Source organism: Hyaena hyaena, unplaced genomic scaffold (assembly GCF_003009895.1).
Source record: "Hyaena hyaena isolate Hyena2069 unplaced genomic scaffold, ASM300989v1 scaffold_503, whole genome shotgun sequence".
In the NCBI taxonomy this organism is placed as follows: Eukaryota; Metazoa; Chordata; class Mammalia; order Carnivora; family Hyaenidae; genus Hyaena; species Hyaena hyaena.
The window spans coordinates 856,270-880,506 of NW_024081132.1; the positions used below are offsets into that span (position 1 = coordinate 856,270).

At 38.2% G+C, this 24,237-nt stretch overlaps 1 protein-coding gene across 5 annotated transcripts in view; it reads left to right on the forward strand.

Annotated features, from left to right (window-relative positions):
* The first annotated feature begins 1,528 nt into the window (after nt 1-1,528).
* Nucleotides 1,529-24,237, forward strand: part of LOC120247086 (intracisternal A particle-promoted polypeptide) — a 37,240-nt gene continuing 14,531 nt past the window's right edge. The window contains exons 1-8 of one of the 5 annotated variants that reach the window (XM_039254829.1): nt 1,529-1,615; nt 5,021-5,361; nt 8,222-8,653; nt 12,982-13,137; nt 14,690-14,857; nt 17,654-17,791; nt 18,365-18,487; nt 21,154-21,374. In XM_039254829.1, coding sequence (XP_039110760.1) covers nt 5,070-5,361; nt 8,222-8,653; nt 12,982-13,137; nt 14,690-14,857; nt 17,654-17,791; nt 18,365-18,487; nt 21,154-21,374 — 1,530 coding nt within the window. In that variant the 5' untranslated portion in view covers nt 1,529-1,615; nt 5,021-5,069. The other 4 variants (XM_039254828.1, XM_039254830.1, XM_039254831.1 and 1 more) reach the window with 4 other exon arrangements.

The following is a 24,237-nucleotide window of genomic DNA, read 5'->3' on the forward strand; positions in this document are numbered from 1 at the left end:
CATCTTACAAGCCACCCAGGCGCCCCAGTCTGTAGCACCTTACAAACTTATCTTTTTACTGCCTAATCTTATAAATGATCAGGGAATGCAAATTATAACAAAAATGAAACACCATTTTACACTCACCAGGTTATATACAAAATTTAAACATATAAGGGTTAACAAGAAGTGAAAGAAGGGAGCTCATTCACTGCTGGTGGGAATGTAAATTTGAGTTTGGAAAAGAGGTATTTTCTAATGTTACTGAAGATGTACGTGCCATATGTTCCAGATATTCTACTCCTAGGTATATATACTGGTTTTCAGATTGCTGGGTGCAATCCAACAATAAATTAGGAAATTAATTTTAGTAGTGCTGAAAGTATAATTTTCCAAAAGGTAAAATTAAGACTGTCATAGAATTATAAAATAAACACATGCCAAGAATGTTCTTTATATTAATTAACTAGGGAGCCAGTAAAGTGTTACAGGAACACAGTAATAATTTGCTAAGAAATGTTACAGAAATGTTGAAATGAATGTGCTGAGAGGCAAAGGTGGTTTACTAAACCATAGGTCAATATAACTTAATGTTTTTGTGTTACCTTTTCCACAGAGTGAACAAGAATTATTTTAAATATCCATTTCTTGCAAATAGCTTAGCCAATAGAAAGTCAAAGGTCCCTATGGATTCGAATCCTTCCAGAATCCGTTAGATTTACACTAAAAGGGCACCCAACTAATCTCTTTTGCTGATTTCTAGGGTCTTTGACAACTTTTTTTGTGACAACGGGTCCTTTTTAGCAATTTTTTGGTAATGAATCAAAAAGAAATAGAAATTTAGTGAATTGCTGGTGGCAAGTGAAATTTTTGTTTTAGATATATCCATCACATATACGCACGTGGTATTATTGGGTTTGAAACAGAATGTTTCTGTTTACTCTGGGTTGGGGTGAAAACGTTTGAAAGCCACAAATGTAACCTACTGATTGGGAAGTTCAATCCTGAAAAGAACTAGACGTTTTGGGTTCTCCCTTCTCTCAAAGTAGGCATCCATCTACAATGCCGGGCTCAGTCAGGCAAACTTAGAAAATGACTGGAGTAAATGGTAAAGAATAAAGAGAAGACAGAAATATCGAATCATATTGTACACATGAAAAAAAGAGGAGCGGGGCAAGGGGGCGGGGAGGGTTGTCTCAGTCCTTCCTTAATACTGAGGTTCGCTGGCTGTCTGGGACGCCACAGGGATGGAGAGAGCGTCGGTGGAATGTAACTATCGAGAGGGCAACAGGCTGGAGCTTGGGCTTGCAGCAGGGCAGTTCGCCAGCGGAGAATCCAGCACCAGCCCTGGGCCAGAGCCCTGTAGTCCCTGGGGCCGTGGCTACGCGCGAGCGGAAGAATACTGCGCACGCGCAGAACCGGCGAGAGCCTGCACTCTAAAGGCGCCTTCCAGTAGGCCTGGCCTGGCCTGGCCTGGCCTGGCCTGGCCTCCGGCGCTCCGCCGACCACACTTCCGTCACCTCCGCCTCTTTGGCCTTGCTAAGGTTTCCCCCGCCCTCTCCGCGCCGGCGCTGGCGCCGGTGGCGACTGCGCGCGCAGAGCCTGAGCGGGCGCCGGCGGGAAGGGGAAGCGGCGGGTAAGAAGGGCCTGCGTCCGGGTGCGACCGTGACGGGGTTGGGAATGACCTCTTCGGCACTCACAGCTCTTGGGGCCCCTGAGTCGGGGAGCCTCAGGAACCGATTCCTCAAGTCCGCTCAGGTGTTCCTCTAATAGTCGAAGTGTTTTCGCCCCCACCGTTCGCTTGGTCTGGGCCGCTTCCCTCCTGCCTCCTTTCCCCACCCCCACAGGGGAATCCGTGGGCCCCTAGCCAGTCCGCCAGCCCCAGACAAGTCTGAGACGCCTTCCCCGCCTTTTAGGTAGTGCTCAATGTTTATCTATTTGTAGTGTCGCAGCAGCTCTGACTCTCCAGGCCCCCAACTCAGGCACAAAGAGCCTCGTTTTTTTGAGGCTTGCTCTGACACCTTTTGCTGAGGGAGCCCCCGATGCTCTCGGCAATGATGTCAAGGCCACCAAACATAAGTGCTCTTTACTTCTGAGCATCTCCATCTAATAATCTGCCTTGCAAGTTTGGGTCTCTTGAGGTACGTCCCTCACGTCTCTATGCCGTCTCCCGGAGTTAATGTTCTTTCCTTTTGGAAATACGGTCACGTATGTGCCGCCGTTTGGAACGAAGCTCTTCACTGGCGGTGGGGTAGTATCAGTTACTAAGAAGCATGGTGACATTAGAATTTCTGCTGACTGCTACCGGAGTGGATGGATATTCAGTGAACTCTTTGTAGCAGGAGGCAGCCTTTTAGCTCAGTGGCAGTGCTTTGATGCCTTGAAGATACCTTGTAATTAAGCCACTGGGGTCCAAAATCTGCTGACTGGAAGAAATCTAAAGCAGAAAAAAGCCTAACAGCCCTGTCATGTTTAATAATATCTGCAGGTCAAATTTCTGTGTAGAGACAAGTGCACTGTTTGCTTTTATATGCCAGCTAAATGTAATATGTTGACATTCCATAAATGCTGATGTGAAGTTTTAGCAGCTGCCTTGGAACCTCTTAATCAAATTTCTCAATTCCTAGATATTCATGATAAATCGGCTTAGCGAGTTTTACTCTGATAAATTTGGGTGAATGCTATAAACTTAACCACTTTTCTTCTAACATCAGCCCACACCTTTCTGTCAGTTTTATTACCAATTCCCTTTGACGCCTAAATGACAAAACCTTAGTCATCTTAGATTTCTCCTGTGCTTCATCTCTAAATGTCTTAAATTACTGAATCTCATGGTTTCTTTATTCAAAAAGTAAGTTGGATTTATCCTTTTGATTCTCATTGTTGAAGCTGTAAAGCTGTTTACAAGGACTTTGCTACCTCTCAGTTCATCCCCTGGAAGGTTCATATAACAGTTCTGAAACATGTCTGTTGTCCTGTTTACTCTTGAGCCTATAAAGGCTTATGTCTACATTTCTGTGCTTGAGTTTCAAAGCCTTTTCTCTATATCCTGGCCTGATAATTCCTATGCATGTGATATGGTGGGAAAAGGCCAGGATTTAGAGTAAAAAGACTTGGATTCAAATACTGAGAGTATTGTTATACTAACTCTGTCCTTGGGAAACTTTTCCGTTTTCTTCTCTCTCACTTCAAAAAAATAATTTTTTTAATGTTTATTTATTTTTGAGAGAGAGAGACAGAGTGAGAGCTGGGGAGAGGCAGAGAGAGGAGACACAGAATCTGAAGCAGGCTCCATGCTTCGAGCTGTCAGCACAGAGCCTGATGCGGGGCTTGAACCCACAAACTGTGAGATCATGACCTGAGCTGAAGTTGGACACTTAACCGACTGAGCCACCCAGGCGCCCCTCTTTTATTTTTATTTGTATTTTTATGATTATTGTTTTAATGTTTATTTTTAAGAGAGAGAGACACAGAGTGTGAGCAGGGGAGGAGCAGAGAGAGGGAAACACAATCTGAAGCAGGATTCAGGCTCTGAGCTGTCAGCATAGAGCCCAGTGCGGGGCTTGAACTCACGAGCCGTGAGATCATGACCTGAGCTGAAGTTGAATGCCCAACTGACTCAGCCACCCAGGCGCCCCTCAAATAACAGTATCTTTTCTTCTAGCCTCTTAATTATTGTGAGAATTACAATTGGCAGAATGTGTGGAATAATTGTCATAGTTAAACAAGTAAAAAACCTAAGCTATTGTTGTTTCTCATTGTACTCATTCATTTCATAAACATTTGAAAACCTAATATATGTTAGATACTGGTGCTACTGCTATGAAAGATAGTCCTTGCCTTTAAGGAACTGTCTTTCAGGGAGTTTTCAGAGAATGTATGTATCTGTAGGGAGTAGGATGGTAAGTATCTGACAAGGTAAAGTGTGATATAGGCTGTAAAATAGGTAAGCGTGGGGTGAACAGCAAATCCAGAGGAGAGAGGAACAGGGATGGTTCTGCAGGAAATTATGTTTGAACAGAATCTTGAATTATAGCAAAGATCCAAAAGGAAAAGGTGAGGAAGGATGCCTTGAAAGAGACACTTTTAGAGAACTGCAAATTGTTAGGTTTTGTTGGAGTATTAAGTTCAAAGAGGAGTATGGGAAATAGGACTTGACAGGTAGAGGTGAGATTTGAAGAGCTTTGTGTGCTAAGAAAGATGTGTAAATTGAAGGATTGTAAGTAAACAGTTGGCCCGATCACCATTGTTTTTTTTCTTTTTAATGTTTTATTTATTTTTTGAGAGAGCATGAGCAGAGAAGGGGCAGAGAGAGGTGGACAGAGGATCCAAAGTGGGTTCAGCACTGACAGCAGTGAGCCTGATGTGGGCTTGAACCCACGAACTGTGAGATCATGACCTGAGCCAAAGTTGGTTGCTCAACTGACTGAGGAACTCCCACAATTGGTTTTTGAAAATTTGTTATGACTAGAGTGTTTTCTTCCTTACTACAGTGTACAAAAACTTCTGCCTTTGTGCCTTATTTTCTTTACTTCACCTAGAAGGGCTTATGCCCTCTCCTCATATGTTTATCTTTCAGGTCCCATTTTTTTTTTTAACATTTATTTATTTTTGAGAGACAGAGACAGAGCACGAGCAGGGGAGGGGCAGAGAGAGAGAGTGAGAGACACAGAATCCGAAGCAGGGTCCAGACTCTGAACTGGACAGCACAGAGCCCAGTGCAGGGCTTGAACCCATGGTCCGTGAGATCATGACCTGATCAAAGTTGGACACTTAACCAAATGAGCCACCGAGGCACCCCTTTTAGGTCCCATTTCTGCTGTAAAGCGTCCCAATTATTTTAGGCCCCATTACTTATTCCCTTCTTTGAAACTCTGTTAGGAAAGTACCACATAGTTTAGTCCTTATTTGTTTCATGTGTGTTTTATGTCCCTAAATACATTGTAAGCTTATTGAGCATAGCGAATGTTTGATATGTATATGAATAGAAGACATGTTAAGCACAAAAATATGTTGTCTGGTTTCCTATTTTGTTTTTCAGGGTAGACCAGATTATGGGCAACAGTTCTTTAAATTAATCTGTCATCATCATGGCTAATGAGGACTGTCCCAAGGCTGGTGATAGTCCTTTTTCATCAGATAAACATGCCCAATTCATCTTGGCCCAGATCAATAAAATGAGGAATGGAGACCATTTCTGTGATGTGCAGTTGCAAGTTGGGAAGGAAACTTTTAAAGTTCATCGGCTCGTTTTGGCCGCCAGTAGCCCATACTTTGCAGCTTTGTTCACTGGAGGAATGAAAGAGTCCTCAAAAGATGTTGTACAGATTCTAGGAATTGAAGCTGGAATCTTTCAAATACTTCTAGATTTCATATATACAGGTATGTCAAGTGAGCCTTTAGCTTTGAATGAACAATGGTATAATCACTAAGGTATTGCAATGGGAATATAAATAAGTTGATACAATTTATATGGAAAATAATTAACAATATGCTATCATCAGTGTTTGAAAAGTTCCTATCTTTTGATCCAGTATTCCTTTTCTAGGAATCATAAGGAATTAGTGCTGCAGGCAAATATTTATGTGCCAGGATGTTTATTGTAATGTTATTTATAGTAACATATAATTGAATACAATCTAATTGTCCTTCAGGTTATATGATTAAATAAATTATGGCACATGTATATATCATGGAATGTTATTAGATTTTTCAATTATATTATGGAAGGGTGTTTACAATATATAAAATGAAAAAAATTGGATATAAATACTTCCCTAGTTTTGTAAAGAAAAAAATTATTTGTATTTGTGAACAGGAAAAAGACCACAGTGTTGATAAGTGTTTATCTCTGGATGATGGAATATGGCGGGGGGGGGGGGGGGGGGGGAGAAGGGGGGGGGGGGGGGGATGATCCTTTTTTTTTTTCTCTTTTTCTTTTTTTTTCTGATTTATAATTAGCATGCATATATTTTAATTAAAACTTATTTTTAAGATGTTTTTGAATTTTAATGATGTTAAAAAATGCACACAAAAACTATGAAGTATTAAGTTTTATATGATAGGTAACATAAATATACACGGGAAAAAGATTTAAAAGAAATACTCTAAAGTGTTAATATAGTGTATGTCTGTGGGGAGATGTGTCATTTTCATTTTTATACTTTTCTGCCTTAATATATATTCTGGTGAACATATATTACTCTTATAATTAGAAAATGTGTTTGAAAACAGAGACTGTGTTTGGTCATCATGCTCTCCTTAAAGGACTACTTGATGGGAGATAATTATGTGATTTGCTAAAGTATTGTTTATTTTAAAACTATTGTTTATTTAAAAAAGTGTTTAATGTTTAATTTTGAGAGAGAGCCAGTGTGAGTGAGCACAAGTGGGGGAGGGGCAGAAACAAAGAGGAAGATAGAATCTGAAACAGGCTTCAGGCTCTGAGCTGTCAGCACAGAGCCCAACGTGGGGCTCGAGCTCAGGAATGGTGAGATCATGACCTGAGCCGAAGTCAGATGCTTAACCAACAGAACCACCCAGGTGCCCCAAGTATTATTTATTTAATATATGCTGGAAAATGATAAAAGGTGATTTCTTTGTGTTCTTTCATATTGCTTTTTGGAAAATATCAGAAAATAACTCTTAAGTTGGAGATTATAAAAATGACTCTTTTATTTGCCAAAAGCAGTTGCAGCCCTGTCTATAGGCTAATGTACAAATTAGCATTGAGGGAATTTTTATCTTTTCTAAACGATGTGAGCTGAAAACTGTTTCATAAATGTCCCTGCTTCTTTTATTTGCAAAATGTAAATTAACACAGATTAATCTGGTGGAATTAATAAACTACATAAAAACAGAAGCAATGCTACAAAATACCTATTCTGCCTCTGTTTAAAGGTAGCAACAAGAGATGCTTATTGAAAGAAAGTATTCCTGGTACAGTCATCATATTGTTGGTGATTAGCACTTCCATCAAATAAATAGAAAGTAGTAAAACCTAGAGAAATAAATAGTACTGAGCATATTCGAGAGAAACAACATTCTAGAAAACTGAAATTTAAGGCTAAAATTGGTTTAGCAGTTAAAAATAACATTTGGGTACTAGGAGATATAGAGTAGCTTAACAAGATAGAAGTTTATTTTTCCACAAAAGTGAATTCATAGTAGGCATTCCAAGGATAGTAGAGTGGTTTCATGATGTCATTAATGTCCTATTTTCCCAACATTTTCCTCCACCATCTATAACTTATAGCTTCTAGTCTCTTAGTCACTGAACTCCAGCCAGTAGAAGGAGGAAGGGGAAAAGGCAAAAGGGCCTGGTAGCTAAGTCTATGCTCTTTTTAAGTTTTTCTCCGAGCTTTACCCAGTAACTGTTGCCTATCCCCCATTGGCCAGACAGTAAAAAATTCATCCCTGTCTGTAAAGGAGACTAAGAAATGTAATTTTCAGCAGGGCACAATTACCACCCACAGCAAAATCTAGGTTCTCTTAGTAAAGGATGAAAAGAAAATGAGGGGCGCCTGAGTGGTTCAGTCGGTTGAGCGTCCGACTTCGGCTCATGTCATGATCTCACGGTTCATGGGTTCAAGCCCCGCATCAGGCTCTGTGCTGACCACTAGTTCAGAGCCTGGAGCCTGTCTTCGGATTCTGTGACTTCCTCTCTCTCTGACCCTCCCCTGCTCACTCTGTCTCTATCTCTCACTCGAAAATAAATAAAACATTAAAAAATTAAAAAAAAAAAGAAAAAATAATATCTGCTATGTGGAGTTGTGGTGACAGTTAAATGAATGTCTAAAGCAATGTGTCTATCCACTGTAAGTGTTTTATAAATGTTAATTATCACCATTTAGTTTTCTGCTCTTTCTACAAATCCTTTGTTGCCTTTTTTTTAATTACCTTAAAAGAACCTTTTTAAGGTTTATTTATTTTTGACAAAGAGAGAGTACGCATGTGTGAGCAAGCTGGGTAGGGGCAGAGAGAGAGAGAGACAGACAGAATCTGAAGCAGGCTCCAGGCTCTGAGCTGCCATGAGATCATGACCTGAGCTGAAGTCAGATGCTTAACCAGCTGAGCCACCTAGGCACCCCGTTGCTTTTTTACTTTGCGTCTATCAACTCTGCAAACAGCAAGCTGTCAGTAGATTAATATATTAAATTATATTAAATAAATAATGGTTTTTGAACATAAGTCAAATGTTTGTCTTTATTTTTTTGGTTAATTTGTCTCCCTGCTTCCCTAGGTATAGTGAACATAGGTGTGAATAATGTCCAAGAGTTGATTGTTGCAGCAGACATGCTACAGTTGACTGAAGTTGTTAATCTTTGCTGTGAATTTCTGAAAGGACAAATTGATCCACTGAACTGCATTGGGATCTTTCAGTTCTCTGAGCAAATTGCCTGCCATGATCTTCTGGAATTCACAGAAAACTACATTCATGTCCATTTCTTGGAGGTTCATAGCGGGGAAGAGTTCCTGGCACTTACAAAAGATCAACTGATCAAAATTTTGCGAAGTGAAGAGCTTAGCATTGAGGATGAATATCAGGTCTTCTTAGCTGCAATGCAATGGATTCTGAAGGATCTGGGAAAAAGAAGAAAACATGTGGTGGAAGTGCTGGAACCAATTCGATTCCCTTTATTACCTCCTCAGAGGCTTTTAAAGTATATTGAAGGTAATTTTTTTGTTGCTTGTCAAATGAGTCAATATCCAGTGGCTTTCATTAGCAGACATTTATTGAATGATTACTGTATGCAAGATACAACTTTTGTGTTTTATGGATAGTGGTATTTCAGTATTTCTAGCCATTATTTTAATCAAATCCTTACATGCTTTTCTTGAGATTAAATACTAAGGGAGATTAGAGATAGAGATAAAATTAGTGACAGAGCTAAAATAGCACTGCTGTTTTTGGTAATACTGATTATATTTCAGTGTAAGATAAATATAGCAAAACCTGACATTTGAGAAAAATGCATATGCTAAAAACAAAACCCAAACTCAGTAAATCCTGTAAGTCTTTTCATTATAAAATTAATTTTATATTTGCTCCTGGGTGGCTCCGTCGGTTAATCAACCGACTCTTGATTTTGGTTCAAGTCATGATCTCATGGTTTGTGGGATCGAGCCCTGAGTTGAGCTCCCTTTGGAACCTGCCTAAGATTCTCTCTCCCTCTCTCTGCCCCTGCCCTGCTTGTACTCTCTCTCTCTAAGTAAATAAACATTTAAAAAATAATAAAAATGAATTTTATATTGATATAGTATCATAGCTTCTAAGTAGCCTTTGAATTATCTTTAGGTATGAAACTTTGAAAATAATTTTCATCATAGTATAAAATAGTTTTAATTGTTGTGTTAGAAAAATAATAATATATATTTAAATTAATTCATTAATTAAGATTTTATTTATAGGTACTCTCTACACCTAATGAGAGGCTTGAGCTCACAACTCTAAGATTAAGAGTTATCTGCCCCACTGACTGAGCCAACCAGGCACCCCATAGTTAAATTTATTTATTTATTTACTTACTTACTTATGAATGCTTGTTTATTTTTGAGAGTGTGAGCAGGGAAGGGGCAGAGAAGGAGATAGAGGATCTGAAGCAGACTCAGCAAACTCAGCACTGAGAGTGGAGAGCCTAATGTGGGGCTCAAACTCAAAAACTGTGACCTGAGCCACCCACACACCCTAAATTTATTTTTAAAAACTACCTTAGACCAGGTAGTTTCAAGATTTGAAGCTCTTACTCTTGTTATACACTGAAACTTGAGGATGTGAATGAGTTACAAATGAGCTTCTTATGGATTAAATACACCATTAGCATTAAAGGTGCAATTCTGTGAAAACATTATATTCAATATCGGGGTGCCTGAGTGGCTTAGTCAGTTAGGCCTGTGACTCTTGATTTCAGCTCAGGACATGATCTCATGGTTCATGAGTTTGAGCCCTGCGTTGGGCTCCCCACTGACAGTGCAGAGGAGCCTGCTTGGGATTCTCTCTCCCTCTCTCTCCCTTTCCCCCTTTTGTGCTCTGTCAAAATAAATAAATAAACTTAAAAAAATATATATATATATATATTTAACATGGATTTTTAGTTTTTTTCCACTCTTAACAGTGTTAACAGAATTTTGTAGGTTTTTCTGAATGTTATCTTTTATTAATGCACATACATTACTCAGTCAGTTCTCATTATTCACAGTCATTATGCTCTGTAAAGTTGCCACAAACATTGAATTGGCAAGTACTGAAACATTATTCCCAGGGGAAATACTGGGTAAGCTCTTAACCTGCTCACAATATTTTTGCCTTGTTTTATGTGTTTCTATCAGAAGAACCTTATTTAATTTATATACTTGATTCACTAACGTTGAACTCATGGCCCATAGCACTATACCTCATGCCTGAATGAAACCTATCTAATACATGTGTTAATTCCATAAGGCACATCACAGGCTTCCTGCAATTAGGAGCACTAGACAGCACTTCAGCAGTAGGCTTGGGGTCATTTTTAACAATGCAATCAACAAAAAGCACAAAAATGTGCTTGGCACTAAATAGACTGTGAAACGGACACTGGTTTATAGTATGAGAGCTGGAACAAGAGGCAAAGCCTCACCTTGTTCAGTTCTCACCTGGAAACATGCATATCAGGTGATTCATACTTTTTGCCACTATGTGGCATGTATGTGAATGACTAGGAAAGCACCATGAGTTTTAACTTGGGTTACAAATGCATTTTAATGAATACATGGATTCCCAAATAAGGAATCCACAAATAATGAAGACTGTATTTAAATGCTAAAATACGAAGAGAAATTATCCAGACACATTTTTGTGGAATCATAGGAGAATTTAGGACTAGAACAAAAGGTTTCGTCTGTTCTCCCTCTCTCAAAATAAATAAATAGTTAAAAAAAAGGGGGGGGGAGGGCCCTGGGTAGCTCAGTCAGTTAAGCATCTGATCTTGATTTCGGCTCATGTCATGATCCCCCAGTTCCTGGGTTCAAGCCCTGCATCAGGCTCCATGCTGAGAGCTCTCGCTCTCGCTCTCTCGCTCTCTACTTAGAAAAACAAAGTTCTATTAGGGCACTTGGGTGGCTTAGTTGGTTAAGTGTCTGACTTCGGCTCAGGTCATAATCTCATGGTTTGTGAGTTTGAGTTCCCCCATCGGGCTCTGTGCTGACAGCCCAGATCCTGGGGCCTGCTTCAGATTCTGTGTCTCCCTCTCTGTCCCTGCTCTGCTTATACTCTGTCTTTCTCTCTCTCAAAAGTAAATAAAAACATTAAAATTTTTTAAGAGAAAAAAGGGCTGGATGATCCTCCAACTGAGCCACCCAGATGATCTAAGTTCTTTTTTTTTTTAAAGGATCTCTCTCTGTTTTTTATAATATTTATTCATTTATTTTGAGAGAGAGAGAGAGACAGTGTTCATGTCAGGGAGGGGTGAAAGAGAGAGAGAATCCCAAGCAGGCTCCGCATTGTCAGTGCAGAGCCTGAGGCAGGGCTTGATCCCATGAACTGTGGGATTATAACCTGTGCCAAAATGAAGAGTCAGATGCTTAACCAACTGAGCCACCCAGGTGCCCCAATAGGATATTGGGGTCTATATTCTTAAGCAGTTCTATCCTATGAAGCATTTATGGCAAATTTGTTTCTGTTTATGGCTAATATTTTTTCTAGACTGAATTCTCCAATCTCCTTTTTTCCTGGGGTGTACTTTATTTTTTTAATTTTTATTTTTTAATATAACGTTTATTTCTTTTTGAGAGAGAGTGAAAGGGAAACAGAGTGTGAGCGGGGAATGGGCAGAGAGAGAGAGAGGGAGACACAGAATCCAAAGCAGGCTTCAGGCTCTCAGCTGTCAGCACAGAGCCCAATGCTCAAAAGATCATGACCTGAGCCAAAGTCAGAGGCCTAACCAACTGAGCCACCCAGGCACCCCCCCAAAGAATTTCTTTTGATGTTCTTTTTTTCTTGGACTTCTCAGTTCTGCTTCATACCTGCTCCTTCTACCTTTCCAAATTATTAGGTATTAGAATTCTCAAGATTTCTTTAGTTGACCTTGTTTCCTCAATTTTGCTTCTGGGTTTCAAGGCTTGGAGATAGTCCCTTGCTGGATTATTTGGTGCCTTTGTGCATATTAGAAAATAGTGCCCTTTCAGGGGGCAAGATCTTAGAGCTTGCCAAGTAGGACACAGGTTGACTTTTATCCCCACTTCACCACAGGTAAGGATCCTTGTTCAGGAATAGTCTACCCAATCATTCTCAAGATCTTTTTAGGAGATGGACCTCATCCCACTAGAATCTTTTGTTTCTTGCTTTGACTATCATTTTTTAATGTATATGGCATTATTTTATATCTTTTTGTTTTTAAGTTGTAAATGTAGGCTATTTTATTTTTCCATTTTGTTGGATAATTGTGATCCTGTTTCACTTAACCATCTTTGGAAATCTTCATGTGTGTGTTTTCAAGTAAGATATTATGAAGAGTATTTTTTTTTATTTTTTTTAATGTTTTATTTATTTCTAGGAGAGAGAGAGAGAGACAGCGTGAGCAGGGGAGGGTCAGAGAGAGAGGGAGTCACAGACTCTGAAACAGGCTCCAGGCTCTGAGCTGGCAGTCAGCAGAGCCCGACGCGGGGCTCGNAGGGAGTCACAGACTCTGAAACAGGCTCCAGGCTCTGAGCTGGCAGTCAGCAGAGCCCGACGCGGGGCTCGAACCCACGAACCACGAGATCATGACCTAAGCGAAAGTCGGACGCTCAACCGACTAAGCCACCCAGACGCCCCTGAAGAGTATTGTTAAAAACAATCTTTGATTTAAGGAAAATAAATTCTTTAGTAATAATGAGAAAAATAAAATGTATATTGTAGGAAACAAGCACCATTGCTTGATGATGAGTTTTCATTTTTTGGTACTCGTATTTTATCTCTATGGAAACATGTTTTTTCAATATCATTTAAAAGTTGATTGAAACATTATCTTGTTAAACTTGCTTTAGGAGTATCCGATTTCAATCTTCGTGTTGCATTGCAAACACTTTTGAAAGAGTACTGTGAAGTGTGCAAATCTTCTAAAGAGAACAAATTTTGTAGTTTTCTGCAGACATCTAAGGTTCGACCTCGGAAGAAAGCAAGAAAGTACCTGTATGCAGTAGGTGAGAACCTTTAAAATGTGATACAAATAATCTCTTTTAAGGATTAAAACCTTTTAATATTTTGTTGTTATTTTACACATCAGAATATGCAGGTGTGTCAAATAGGCATATTTAATTTCATATATAGACTACAGATTTAGAAATTGTGTTTAGTACAATGGATATATATATATACACATCCCATAGGTAAAAATGTTTAGCATGCACTCAAAAATTATATATTTATATATGATAATATACAGCTAATTACATACAAATTATAAAATATATTACAAAGTGAATATAAAATATGTCTATAAATTTAGACAATCTGTCCTATATGTCACATATTAATAAGCTTTAATGCTTTTTTAAAATAAAAAAGAGGTTGAATATGTTCATCTGATACTATGAATTATCCTGCACGCTCACACTTTAGAGACCACTGGTTCCTATAACCCTATATCATCTAAAAATACCATGAGTAGTCAAAATTTTTGATATTTTCCTTACGTTTCACTAGAATTCGCATTTTTAAAAATTTATTTCTGAGACAGAGAGAGAGAAGGAGTTACAGAATCTGAAACGGGCTCCAGGCTCTAAGCTAGCTGTCAGTCAAGAGCCCGATGTGGGGCTCGAACCCACGAACCATGAGATCATGACCTGAGCCAAAGTCAGATGCTTAGCCACCTGAGCCACCCAGGTGCCCCTTGAATTCACATTTTTAACCTTTTTTTTAAATTAAAACAAATTTTTTTTACCGTTTATTTATTTTTGAGAGAGAGAGAGCACGAGCTGGGGAGGGGCAGAGAGACAGAGACAGAATCTGAAGCAGGCTCCAGGCTCTGAGCTGTCAGCCCAGAGCCCGATGTGGGGCTCGAACCCATGGACTGCAAGATCATGACCTGAGCTGAAGTCGGACGCTTAACCGACTGAGCCACCCAGGCGCCCCTCACATTTTTAACTTTTAAAGCAATATTTCTTAAGTCAGTTATTTGACAACAATTGGGCAATCTAAGAACCCAACAATTTAGATCACAGAATAATAGATGTGTATTTATTTTGAGAGAGATAGAGCAAGCAGGTCAGAGGAAAAGAGAGAGAGAGAGAGAGAATCCCAACCAGGCTCTGCACTATAAGTGTGATGAGCCCTTGTGGGTCTCGAATTCATTTATCATTGGATCATGACCTGAGCCAAGATCAAGAGTCAGTTACTTAACTTACTGAGCCACCCAGGTACCCCTCAACTCACTATTTTTAATTGTGAGTATTGTATTAATATAAAAATATTAATAGAAGTCATTATGAAAATTCCTAACTACACAGATAGCCAGCTTCTTTTATGTTTTATCTAACATTCTATTAAAACCAAAACCGGGTGGTAGGACACCATAGTTGACTACAACACATTTAAGCCATAATCTTTCAGGAATTCGTGCATTTAAGAATAATATATGTATATGTTGCAGGCTTTAGAGCACTTATTCCTTGTTATGAAATAGTTAATTACTGAATATTTGTATTTGCATATATAAGTAAGGGATTTGCTATGTATCTCTTTTCCTTCATTCAGGTGGATATACTCGGTTGCAGGGGGGTCGTTGGAGCGATAGCAGAGCCCTCAGCTGTGTAGAACGTTTTGACACCTTTAGCCAGTACTGGACCACTGTGTCTTCACTTCATCAGGCTCGATGTGGGCTAGGAGTAGCAGTTCTGGGAGGGATGGTTTACGCCATTGGAGGTAATAATGAAAGTGTCTTCTTTCCATTATTAGTCTCTAGCCATAAGTTGGCTATATATATATGCCTTATGTATATTGTTAGGTACTATGAGATACATGTAGATATGGTTGTGTTCAATAAATACTTAATGAATAAATGAATGGAAGAAAAAGAAAACACAAGATACTGAATGTTTCAGACCAGAAGGATACTGTGATTTATCACGAGGCAGAATATTTTATTTCATTTTAATGAAAAGTTGTTTATAAAATGTGGTACCAAAATTTAGGTCAGTGTTTGTGATAGAAATTGTTTGGGGTACCTGGGTGGCTCAGTTGATTAAGCATCCGACTTCGGCTCAGGTCATGATCTCACGGTTCATGGGTTTGAGCCCCGTGTTGGGCTCTGTGCTGACAGCTAGCTCAGAGCCTGGAGCCTGCTTCTGATTCTTGTTTCTGCCTCTCTCTCTCTGACCTTCCCTTGTTCACGCTCTCTCTCTCTCTCTCTCTGAAATAAATAAAACATTAAAAAAAAGAAAAAGAAATTGTTTTAATATTGAATTTTAATATATTGGAAGCTGCATTACAAATCCTTTTTTTAGATTAGTCTTTTTAAATTTTCATTTATTTATTTATTTTTAAAATTTTTATTTATTTTTGAGAGAGAGAGGGTGAGGGTAGTAGAGGGCAGAGAGAATCACAAGCAGGATCTGCGCTTTCAGCATAGAACCCAATGTGGGGCTCAAACCCATGAACTGTGAGATCTTGACCTGAGGTGAAACCAAGAGATGAATGGTTAAGTAACTGAGCCACCCAGGTGCCTTCGAGTTTTTGTTTAAATACCAGTTAGTTAACATACAGTTTAATATTAGTTTCAGGTGTAGGATTTAGTGTTTAGAAGTAAATCTAATCAAAGATTGTATCAGACCTCTACAAATAAAATTTATAAACTTCATTTAGATAGAATTTTATTATTTAAATTTTTTTTAATGTTTTATTTATTTCTGAGAATGAGAGAGAGAGACAGCATGAGCAGGGGAGAGTCAGAGAGAGAGGGAGACACAGAATCTGAAACAGGCTCCAGGCTCTGAGCTGCCTGTCAGCACAGAGCTCGATGCAGGGCTCGAACCCACGAACTCTGAGATCCTGACCTGAGCTGAAGTCGGACGCTTAACCAACTGAGCCAGCCAGGCACTCCTATTATTTTAATGTTTATTTATTTATTTTTTAGAGAGAGAGAGCACAAGTGCTCATGTGAGGTAGGAAGAGGCAGAGAGAAAGAAATAGAGAATCCCAAGCAGCCTCTGTGCTGTCAGTGCAAGAGCCTGATGCAGGGCTCAATCTCACAAACTGTAGATAGAGATCATGACCTGAGCCAAAATCAAGAGTCAGATGCTTAACTAACTGTACCACCTAGATGCCTCTAGGTAAAATTTTAAATTATGAAATACCTAAGTAAATAAAGAGATATATCACATTCATGAATGAGAAGAATCAGTGTATGGGGTCCCTGGTTGGCTCAGTTGGTTGAGTGTCTGACTTTGGCTCTCGTCATAATCTCAGGGTTTATGGGTTTGAGCCCCATGTCGGGCTCTATGCTGACAGCTAGCTCGGAGCCTGGAGCTTGTTTTGGATTCTGTGTCTCCCTCTCTCTCTGACCCTCCCCTGCTCATGCTCTCTCTCTCTCAGAAATTTAAAAACAAACAAACAAAAAAAAAACCATAAAAAAAAAAGGAGTCAGTGTAAAGATGATTAGCTCCAAACTGATTTGTAGATATAATGTGATCCCAATTTGAAACACGCTTTCTTTTTCATTGTGTTAGAATACAAGTAACATAAAATTTACCATCTTAACCATTTTTAATGTAGAGTTCAGTGATGTTAAACACATTCACATTTATGTGCAGCCATCACCACCATCCATCCCTGTAATTCTTTACATCTTGTAAAACTGAAACACTATCCTGATTTAAACAGTAACTCCCTGCAGTGCCTGGGTGGCTCAGTTGGTTGAGCATCCAACTTCAGCTCAGGTCATGATCTCATGGTTTGTGAGTTTAAGCCCTGCATTGGGCTCTGTGCTGACAGCTCAGAGCCTGGAGCCTGCTTCAGATTCTGTGTCTCCTACTCTCTCTGCCCCTCCCCTGCTCATGCTCTGTCTCTCAAAAATAAACATTGAAAAAAATTACCAAGAAAAAGAAGTTTTATTTTCTGTTTGTTGCTAGATAAGGATTGTGTTAAAACTCAAGTTGTACCAGAGCCAGCTTTCTAAACTAATGTATGAAAAAATATAAATTACATGGATTGGGTTGCCTGGATGACTCAGTTGGTTGAGCGTCTGATTTCGGCTTGGGTCGTGGTCTCATGGTTCATGGGTTCGAGCCCCGCATCGGGCTCTGTGCTGACAGCTCAGAGGCTGGAGCCTGCTTCACATTCTGTGTCTCCCTCTCTCTCTGCCTCTCCCCACCTTACACTCTGTCTCTTTCTCAAAAATAAATAAACATAAAATTTTTGTTAAATGTTAAAAAAAATTACATGGATTATTTGGGAGGTAGAATTGGAAATAGATAATAGGAGAAGTATGCTTTTGTTTCATTAGGTGGGCTTTAATAAATCAAAGTGCTATTTATAATAACACTGGGCAAATGAATTTTACTGTTTTTGTTTTTTTCTGGGCGAATGAATTTCAATGAATAGTATAAAAATCAGACAATAGATGAATTTCTGATAACACGAATAGTACTGAAATTGTATTATGGTTGTAGGCTATTAGCATAACTAATATAATCTAATATATGTTTCTTTTATTGAACTCAGGTGAGAAGGATTCAATGATTTTTGACTGTACTGAATGCTATGATCCAGTTACTAAACAGTGGACAACTGTAGCTTCAATGAATCACCCCCGCTGTGGCTTGGGAGTGTGTGTGTGTTATGGGGCTATCTATGCTTTGGGTAAATATGCTGTTCAGTTTAGTTTAAGGATATCTAGTATTATTTTAATTCTTAGATTTTGATTACATTAGAAAATTTCCTTCCTTCCCGTAAGAAACTTATGTCTTTTCAGCTTTATAAATTTTTATTTTCAAAATTGAATTACTTGGAGAATATTGTCAAGTATAGAGCTCTTAGAAGGAGATGAGGAAAAAGTGTAGATGAGATAGATGTCCAGTGAAGCACTTTAAATCTCATGATTTGGGTAACCATTCTGAATATACAGAAGTTGTTTTAAAAGGTAGTTTTGCAAAGTACCATATTTCTTTCTTTTTTTTTTAAAGTACCATATTTCTTAAGCAATATGATGGCGTCTTTGTTTTGTTTTTAAAATCTCTAATGAAAACTAGGCAGAGAGTTAAGATCCATGTTTTATAATCAGATTCTAATTTTTCATATGATCTTGGACAAAGCATTGATAATGTGATAATCATTCACAATAGAAATCTGGTCTATATGATAATCATTCACAATAGGTGTTTTTCATAGATAATACTCCTTTATCCCACAATAACATTTTCTGTTTGGTTACAGGTGGATGGATTGGAGCTGAGATAGGGAACACCATTGAACGATTTGATCCTGATGAAAATAAATGGGAAGTAGTTGGCAACATGGCTGTGTCACGCTATTACTTTGGGTGTTGTGAAATGCAAGGTAATTGCTTTCTAAAAACTTTTTCCTGAAAAAATAATTTTTTCTGAAAAAATATTTTTGAAAAAAAGAAACTTGAGGTTTTATTTTCATGAGTTAATATTGCCTGTTAATATTGAATGGTTGACACCAACAGTATTGAAGTTTTGCTTTTATTTTTTTATTATTATTTTTTAAATGTTTTATTTATTTCTGAGAGAGAGACAGCATGAGCAGGGGAAGGGCAGAGAGAGAGGGAGATACAGAATCTGAAACAGGCTCCAGGCTCTGAGCTAGCTGTCAACACAGAGGCCGACTTAGGGCTCGAACCCACAAACCGTGAGGTCATGACCTGAGCCAGAGTCGGACACTTAACCCTGACTGAGCCACCCAGGTGCCCCAAAGTTTAGCTTTTAATGTTTTATATGTTTTAACCTCTTACATCTTTATTTCTGTATTGCCAAAATAATCATATTTTCCAAAGTAAACAAAACTAGAATTAAAAATTACAGATAGGCACAAATACCTGACTAGCAAAATAAGAATTGGAACCTTCGTCCATCTTTGTCATTTTCCGTCCCACACAGTCCTTAGTAAGTATTTCTAAGTAGGAGGAGGATATAAAAAATGATCTTCACTGTCTCTTTTGGCTTTTTCAGTGTTTTCTTACAAGGCACATTGTGATTCAATCCATACAGAATATAATGCTCTGACAGATTTGAAAAATGTTGTACTGCATATTAAAATGGTATACAAACAGTATTTTAACTGTCTGCTATATCCTGAGAAGTAGTTGGTAAGCACTGTCAAGTAGAACCTGATTCTTTGTCCAGAGTTGGAGAGTAGATTTATATGTACCTGTAGAGTAATGAGCAGTCTGCTCATTGTTATGATAACCAGCTCTTCCCAGCTCAAGTTCTTTCTGCTTTGTGGGTACCTTCTCAGACTTTCACTAGCATTTAAATGTTCAAATTACATGGTACAGACTATATTGTGTAATATTGTAGTGTTCTCTAATTGTTTTGTATTTATTACAAAATAAAAATCCCATATAAATCAGGTGTCCTGAGACTAAGTTTCCAGTGTGCGGGAAGGGGGGGTTCCCTCCTACTAACAACAAGTGGTTTTCAGAACACCAGCTGGGTGTTGGAGAATTCAACTCAGTTCTAATACTATGTACTTACACCTGGAGATAGCCTTAAATTCCACAAATTGAAGGCTCAGTCCTAGGAGACACTCATCCTTCCCAGGCTCTTATCTGTGCTTCTTATTGACTGGCTATAGATTGGAGGTTCCAACTTCTTTTTGGGTTCAATTAATTTGCTAGAGCAACTCACAGAACTCAGAGGAAATGTTACTTAATACTAAAAGAATATAACTCAGAAATAGCTAGATGGAAGAGATGCATAGGGCAAGTTATGGGGAAGGGATGCGGAGCTTTCATGTCCTTTCCAGGTGCGCCGCTGTCCTCACATCTCCATATGTTCACCAACCCAGAAGTTCTCCAAACCCTGTCCTTCTGGATTTTTATAGAGGCTTCATTACTTAGGCATGAGTGATTAAATTATTGGCCATTGGTGATTGATTCAACCTCTAGAACCTCTCCTGTCCCCAGAGGGTCAAGAGGTGAGACTGAAAGTTCCAACACTTTAATCACAAGTTTGGCCCCTTTAGCAACCAGCCCCCATCCTTAAGTACTTTCCAAAAGTAACCTCATTCACATAACAAAAGACACCCTTACCACTCTTAACACTTCGGAAATTACAGGGGTTCAGGTTGCTGTGAGCAAGGAACTGTGGATGAAGACCAAATATAGATGAGAAATACATATTTGACCATCTTAATGTCCAAATATATGTTTCTTATAAACCACAGTCTTGTACCTTCTAAAACTACAGAGTTAGAGAGGCATCTTGGAGATTATTTCAACTCCTTTATAGAAGAGCAAGCTAAATATCAGGAAGGTTGTGTGTTGTCTTTTTCATACTGGTTACACAGTTGGAGCTAGAACCCACACTCAATGACATTTAGCCCACATTTCTTAAAATGCCATTCTTTATAACATATAACTCCTCACTTTAAAATATGGGAAACACTGCTAGACATTTGAAAATAATTGTAGAATGTCAGAACCATTAGTTTCAAATCAAATAGTTTGAAGTCAAATTTAATAAAGAACTCACTGTGAATTACATTCTATTGTACTCTAGTGATTGATTCTAATACCTTAATCTAGCCATATAACTATTCTAATTGGAATTTAATTCTCTGGGTCTATTTGAGCAACAGGTAGACTGTCACAAACAAGGCCATGTCATTCCCAGTTTAAGTGCCTGGCAATTTTTTTTTAGGTGGAAATAGCCCCTTTCTCTATTTTACCTTATAGTAGCAGTGGTTCTGGAACTTGAGATCATCAGGCAGACAATAAGATGAGAAAACCTTGTCTGACAGATTGTTGTATTACAGCGTTGTAAGTTCTTTGAAAATTAAATGCCACTTTACACCTCTAAATTTTTGTAACATGCGTACTTGTGAGCTATGATATACTAGACAGAAGTCAATTTTCCTCTCCTAAAAGGCTGTTGTGAGCTCTATACTAAATATAGCATCAGCATAGCAAATATAAATCACAACTATTACTTTTTATAATTATATTCTATTTTCTACAATATTTTCTATTTTGTTTCCAGGTTTAATTTATGTAATTGGGGGCATCAGCAATGAAGGAATAGAGCTTCGTTCTTTTGAAGTGTATGATCCACTTTCTAAGCGTTGGTCTCCACTTCCTCCAATGGGAACCAGGAGAGCATATCTTGGAGTGGCGGCACTCAATGATTGTATCTATTCTGTTGGAGGGTGGAATGAGACACAGGATGCTCTTCATACTGTAGAAAAATATTCCTTTGAAGAGGTATGATGGATGATCTCAGTATTTAATATCCTATTATTCTTTTAGTGTCTATAAGTTCTGTAGTGCTGTGCATTTTTTCATTCATGATTTTGATCATCTGTTGGGTTTTTTTTTCCTTTTCAAAGAAACCAACTTTGGTATCTAGATTTTTTTTCTATTGATTGCCCATCTTCTATTTCATTGATTTCTGTTTTCTGTTTCTTTTTTTTTCTTCTCTTTTTTGTTTGTTTAATTTTCACTTTTTTCAGGGTGCCTGGATGGCTCAGTTGGTTAAGTGTCCAACTTCGGCTTAGGTCATGATCTCACGGTTCATGGGTTCGAGCCCCGCTTCGGGCTCTGTGTTGACAGCTAGCTCAGAGCCTGGAGCCTGCTTCAGGTTCTGTATCTCCCTCTCTCTCTGACCTTCCCCTGCTCACACTGCCTCTCTCTCTCTCTCTCTCTGTCTCTCAGAAATAAATAAAAACATAAAAAAATTTTGCACTTTTTTCTAGACTCTTCAAGTAGAAGCTTAAATGATAGATTTTAGACCTTTTTTATATTATAAATGTTTAAAACTATAAATTATTCTCAAGCACTGCTTTAAGTGCCTCCCACACATTTTGACATACTGTATTTTAATTAGCCCTTATCTTGAAATATCTTCTAATTTCCTTGGCAATTTCTTTTCTGACCAGGGAGTTGTTAGAAGTATGTAATTTGATTTCCAAATATGTGGCAGTTTTCCAGATATTTGTGTTACTGATTTCTAATTTAATTCCATTGTAATCAGAGAGCATACTTTGTATGATTTATGTCTTGGTAAATGTTTCATGTCCACCTGAAAGAAATTTTATTCTACTGTTAAGTGTAGTGTTATATAAATGTCATTAGGTCAAGTTGGTTAGTGTTGTTCAAGTCTTCCCTAGTCTTTTCAACTTGTCCAGTTGTTTTGTCAATTATTAAGAAAGAAGTATTGAAATCTCCCAAGTGTAGTTATGGATTTGTCTGTTTCCCCTTTCATTTCTGTCCGGTTTTATCTCAGAAATGTAAGATCCAAGGGCAGGCTGCCCTAAAAGTTACCACTTTGGCATATTAATTATTTTAAATAAAAGTTACTTAAGAGACAGCTTGTGCAAGAAGGACATTCAGACTGTCCTCTGTACCCCTGAAAGCAGGAAATAAATCTCTCATTTGAAAGGTACCCTCCTTGTACTGGGAAATAAAGAGATATCATCAGAGATGAGACATGTAGAGGCAAGAAGGCTATATGTACAACTCTTGTTATTTATTTATTTATTTTTTTTCTAATTTACTATCAGGGGCTCCTGGGTGGCTCAGTCAGTTGAGCATGATCTCAGGTCATGATCAGGTCATGATCTCATGGTTCATGAGTTCGAGCCCCTCTTTGGGCTGTCAGTGCAGAACCTACTTCAGATCTCCTGTCCCTCTATCTCTCTGCCCCTCCCTGACTTGTTGTCTCTCTTTCTCTCTCTCTCTCTCAAAAATAAATAAACATTAAAAAAAACTAATTTACTGTCAGAACCCAAATTCTTTTTAAAATTCCTTACTAATTGAAGCTCCAAAAGTTAATTTTACTTTGTCCCGTCAATCCCCCACAGATTTATTGTCTTTGTCTGAAACATATAAAAACCACCTGCCTTTGTCACTTCTTTCGGTTTCAATTACATTATTTGGCCTTTGTGTGCAAGTAATAAAACCTTTTTTTCTCTTGTTAATCTGTCTCATGTGAATTTAATGCTTAGTCCAGCTGGAAGACCTTAAGGGTAAAGGAGGAATTTTCCCTTCCCTGCACATATTTTGAATCTCTGTTATCAAGTAGGTACAGGTTGAGGGGCGCCTGGGTGGGTCAGTCAGTTAAGTGTCCGACGTCGGCTCAGGTCGTGATCTCACAGTTTGTGGGTTTGAGCCCCGCGTCGGGCTCTGTGCTGACAGCTAGCTCAGAGCCTGGAGCCTGCTTCAGATTCTGTATCTCCCTCTCTCTCTCACCCTCTCCTGTTCATGCTGCCTCTCTCTCTCAGAAATAAATAAAAACATTAAAAAATTTTTTAAAAAAAGTAGGTACAGGTTGAGATTATTATGTCTTCTTGATGAATTGATCCTTTCAGAGTCATGAAATATTTGTCTTTATCTTTGGTAATATATTTTGTTCTAAAGTCTACATTGTCTGATAGTAATATAATCATTGATGTAGCCAAAAGTTGCATTTCTTGTAAAGTAACATACAGTTGTAGTCTCTTTTTTTTCTTTCTTTTTTTTTTTTTTTTAAGTTTATTTACTTAGAGAGCAAGCAGGGGAGTGGCAGAGAGAGAGGGAGAAAGAGAATCCCAAGCAGGCTTCTTACTGTTAGCACAGAGCCCACTGCGGGGCTCAAACTCCCAAACTGTGAGATCATGACCTGAACCAAGACCAAGAGTTGGATGCTTAACTGACTGAGTCATCCGGGTGACCCAGTTATAGTCTCTTTTTAATCCAGTTTGACAATCTCTTGACTTTCAAATGGAGTCTTTAGAGTTTTTACTATTTATATGTAATATAATTACAGATACGATTGGTTTCTAGACTCCTGTTTTGCTATTTTTCTATTTATACAACTCTTTTTTTCATTTTTCCCCTCTCTTTTCTGTCTTCATGTCAATTGTTTTAGTATTCCATTTGATCTCTTTTATTGTCCAATTAACTATAACTCTTCATCTTTTTCTTAGTGGTTATTGTAGGGTTTATATATTATATATATGTATACTATGTATAGTATCAAGACTACCTTCGAATCATATCATACCAATTCACTTTCTTTTTTTTTTTTTTTTTTTTTTTTTTTTTTTTTTTTTTTTTTTTTTTTTTTTTTTTTTTTTTTTTTTTTTTT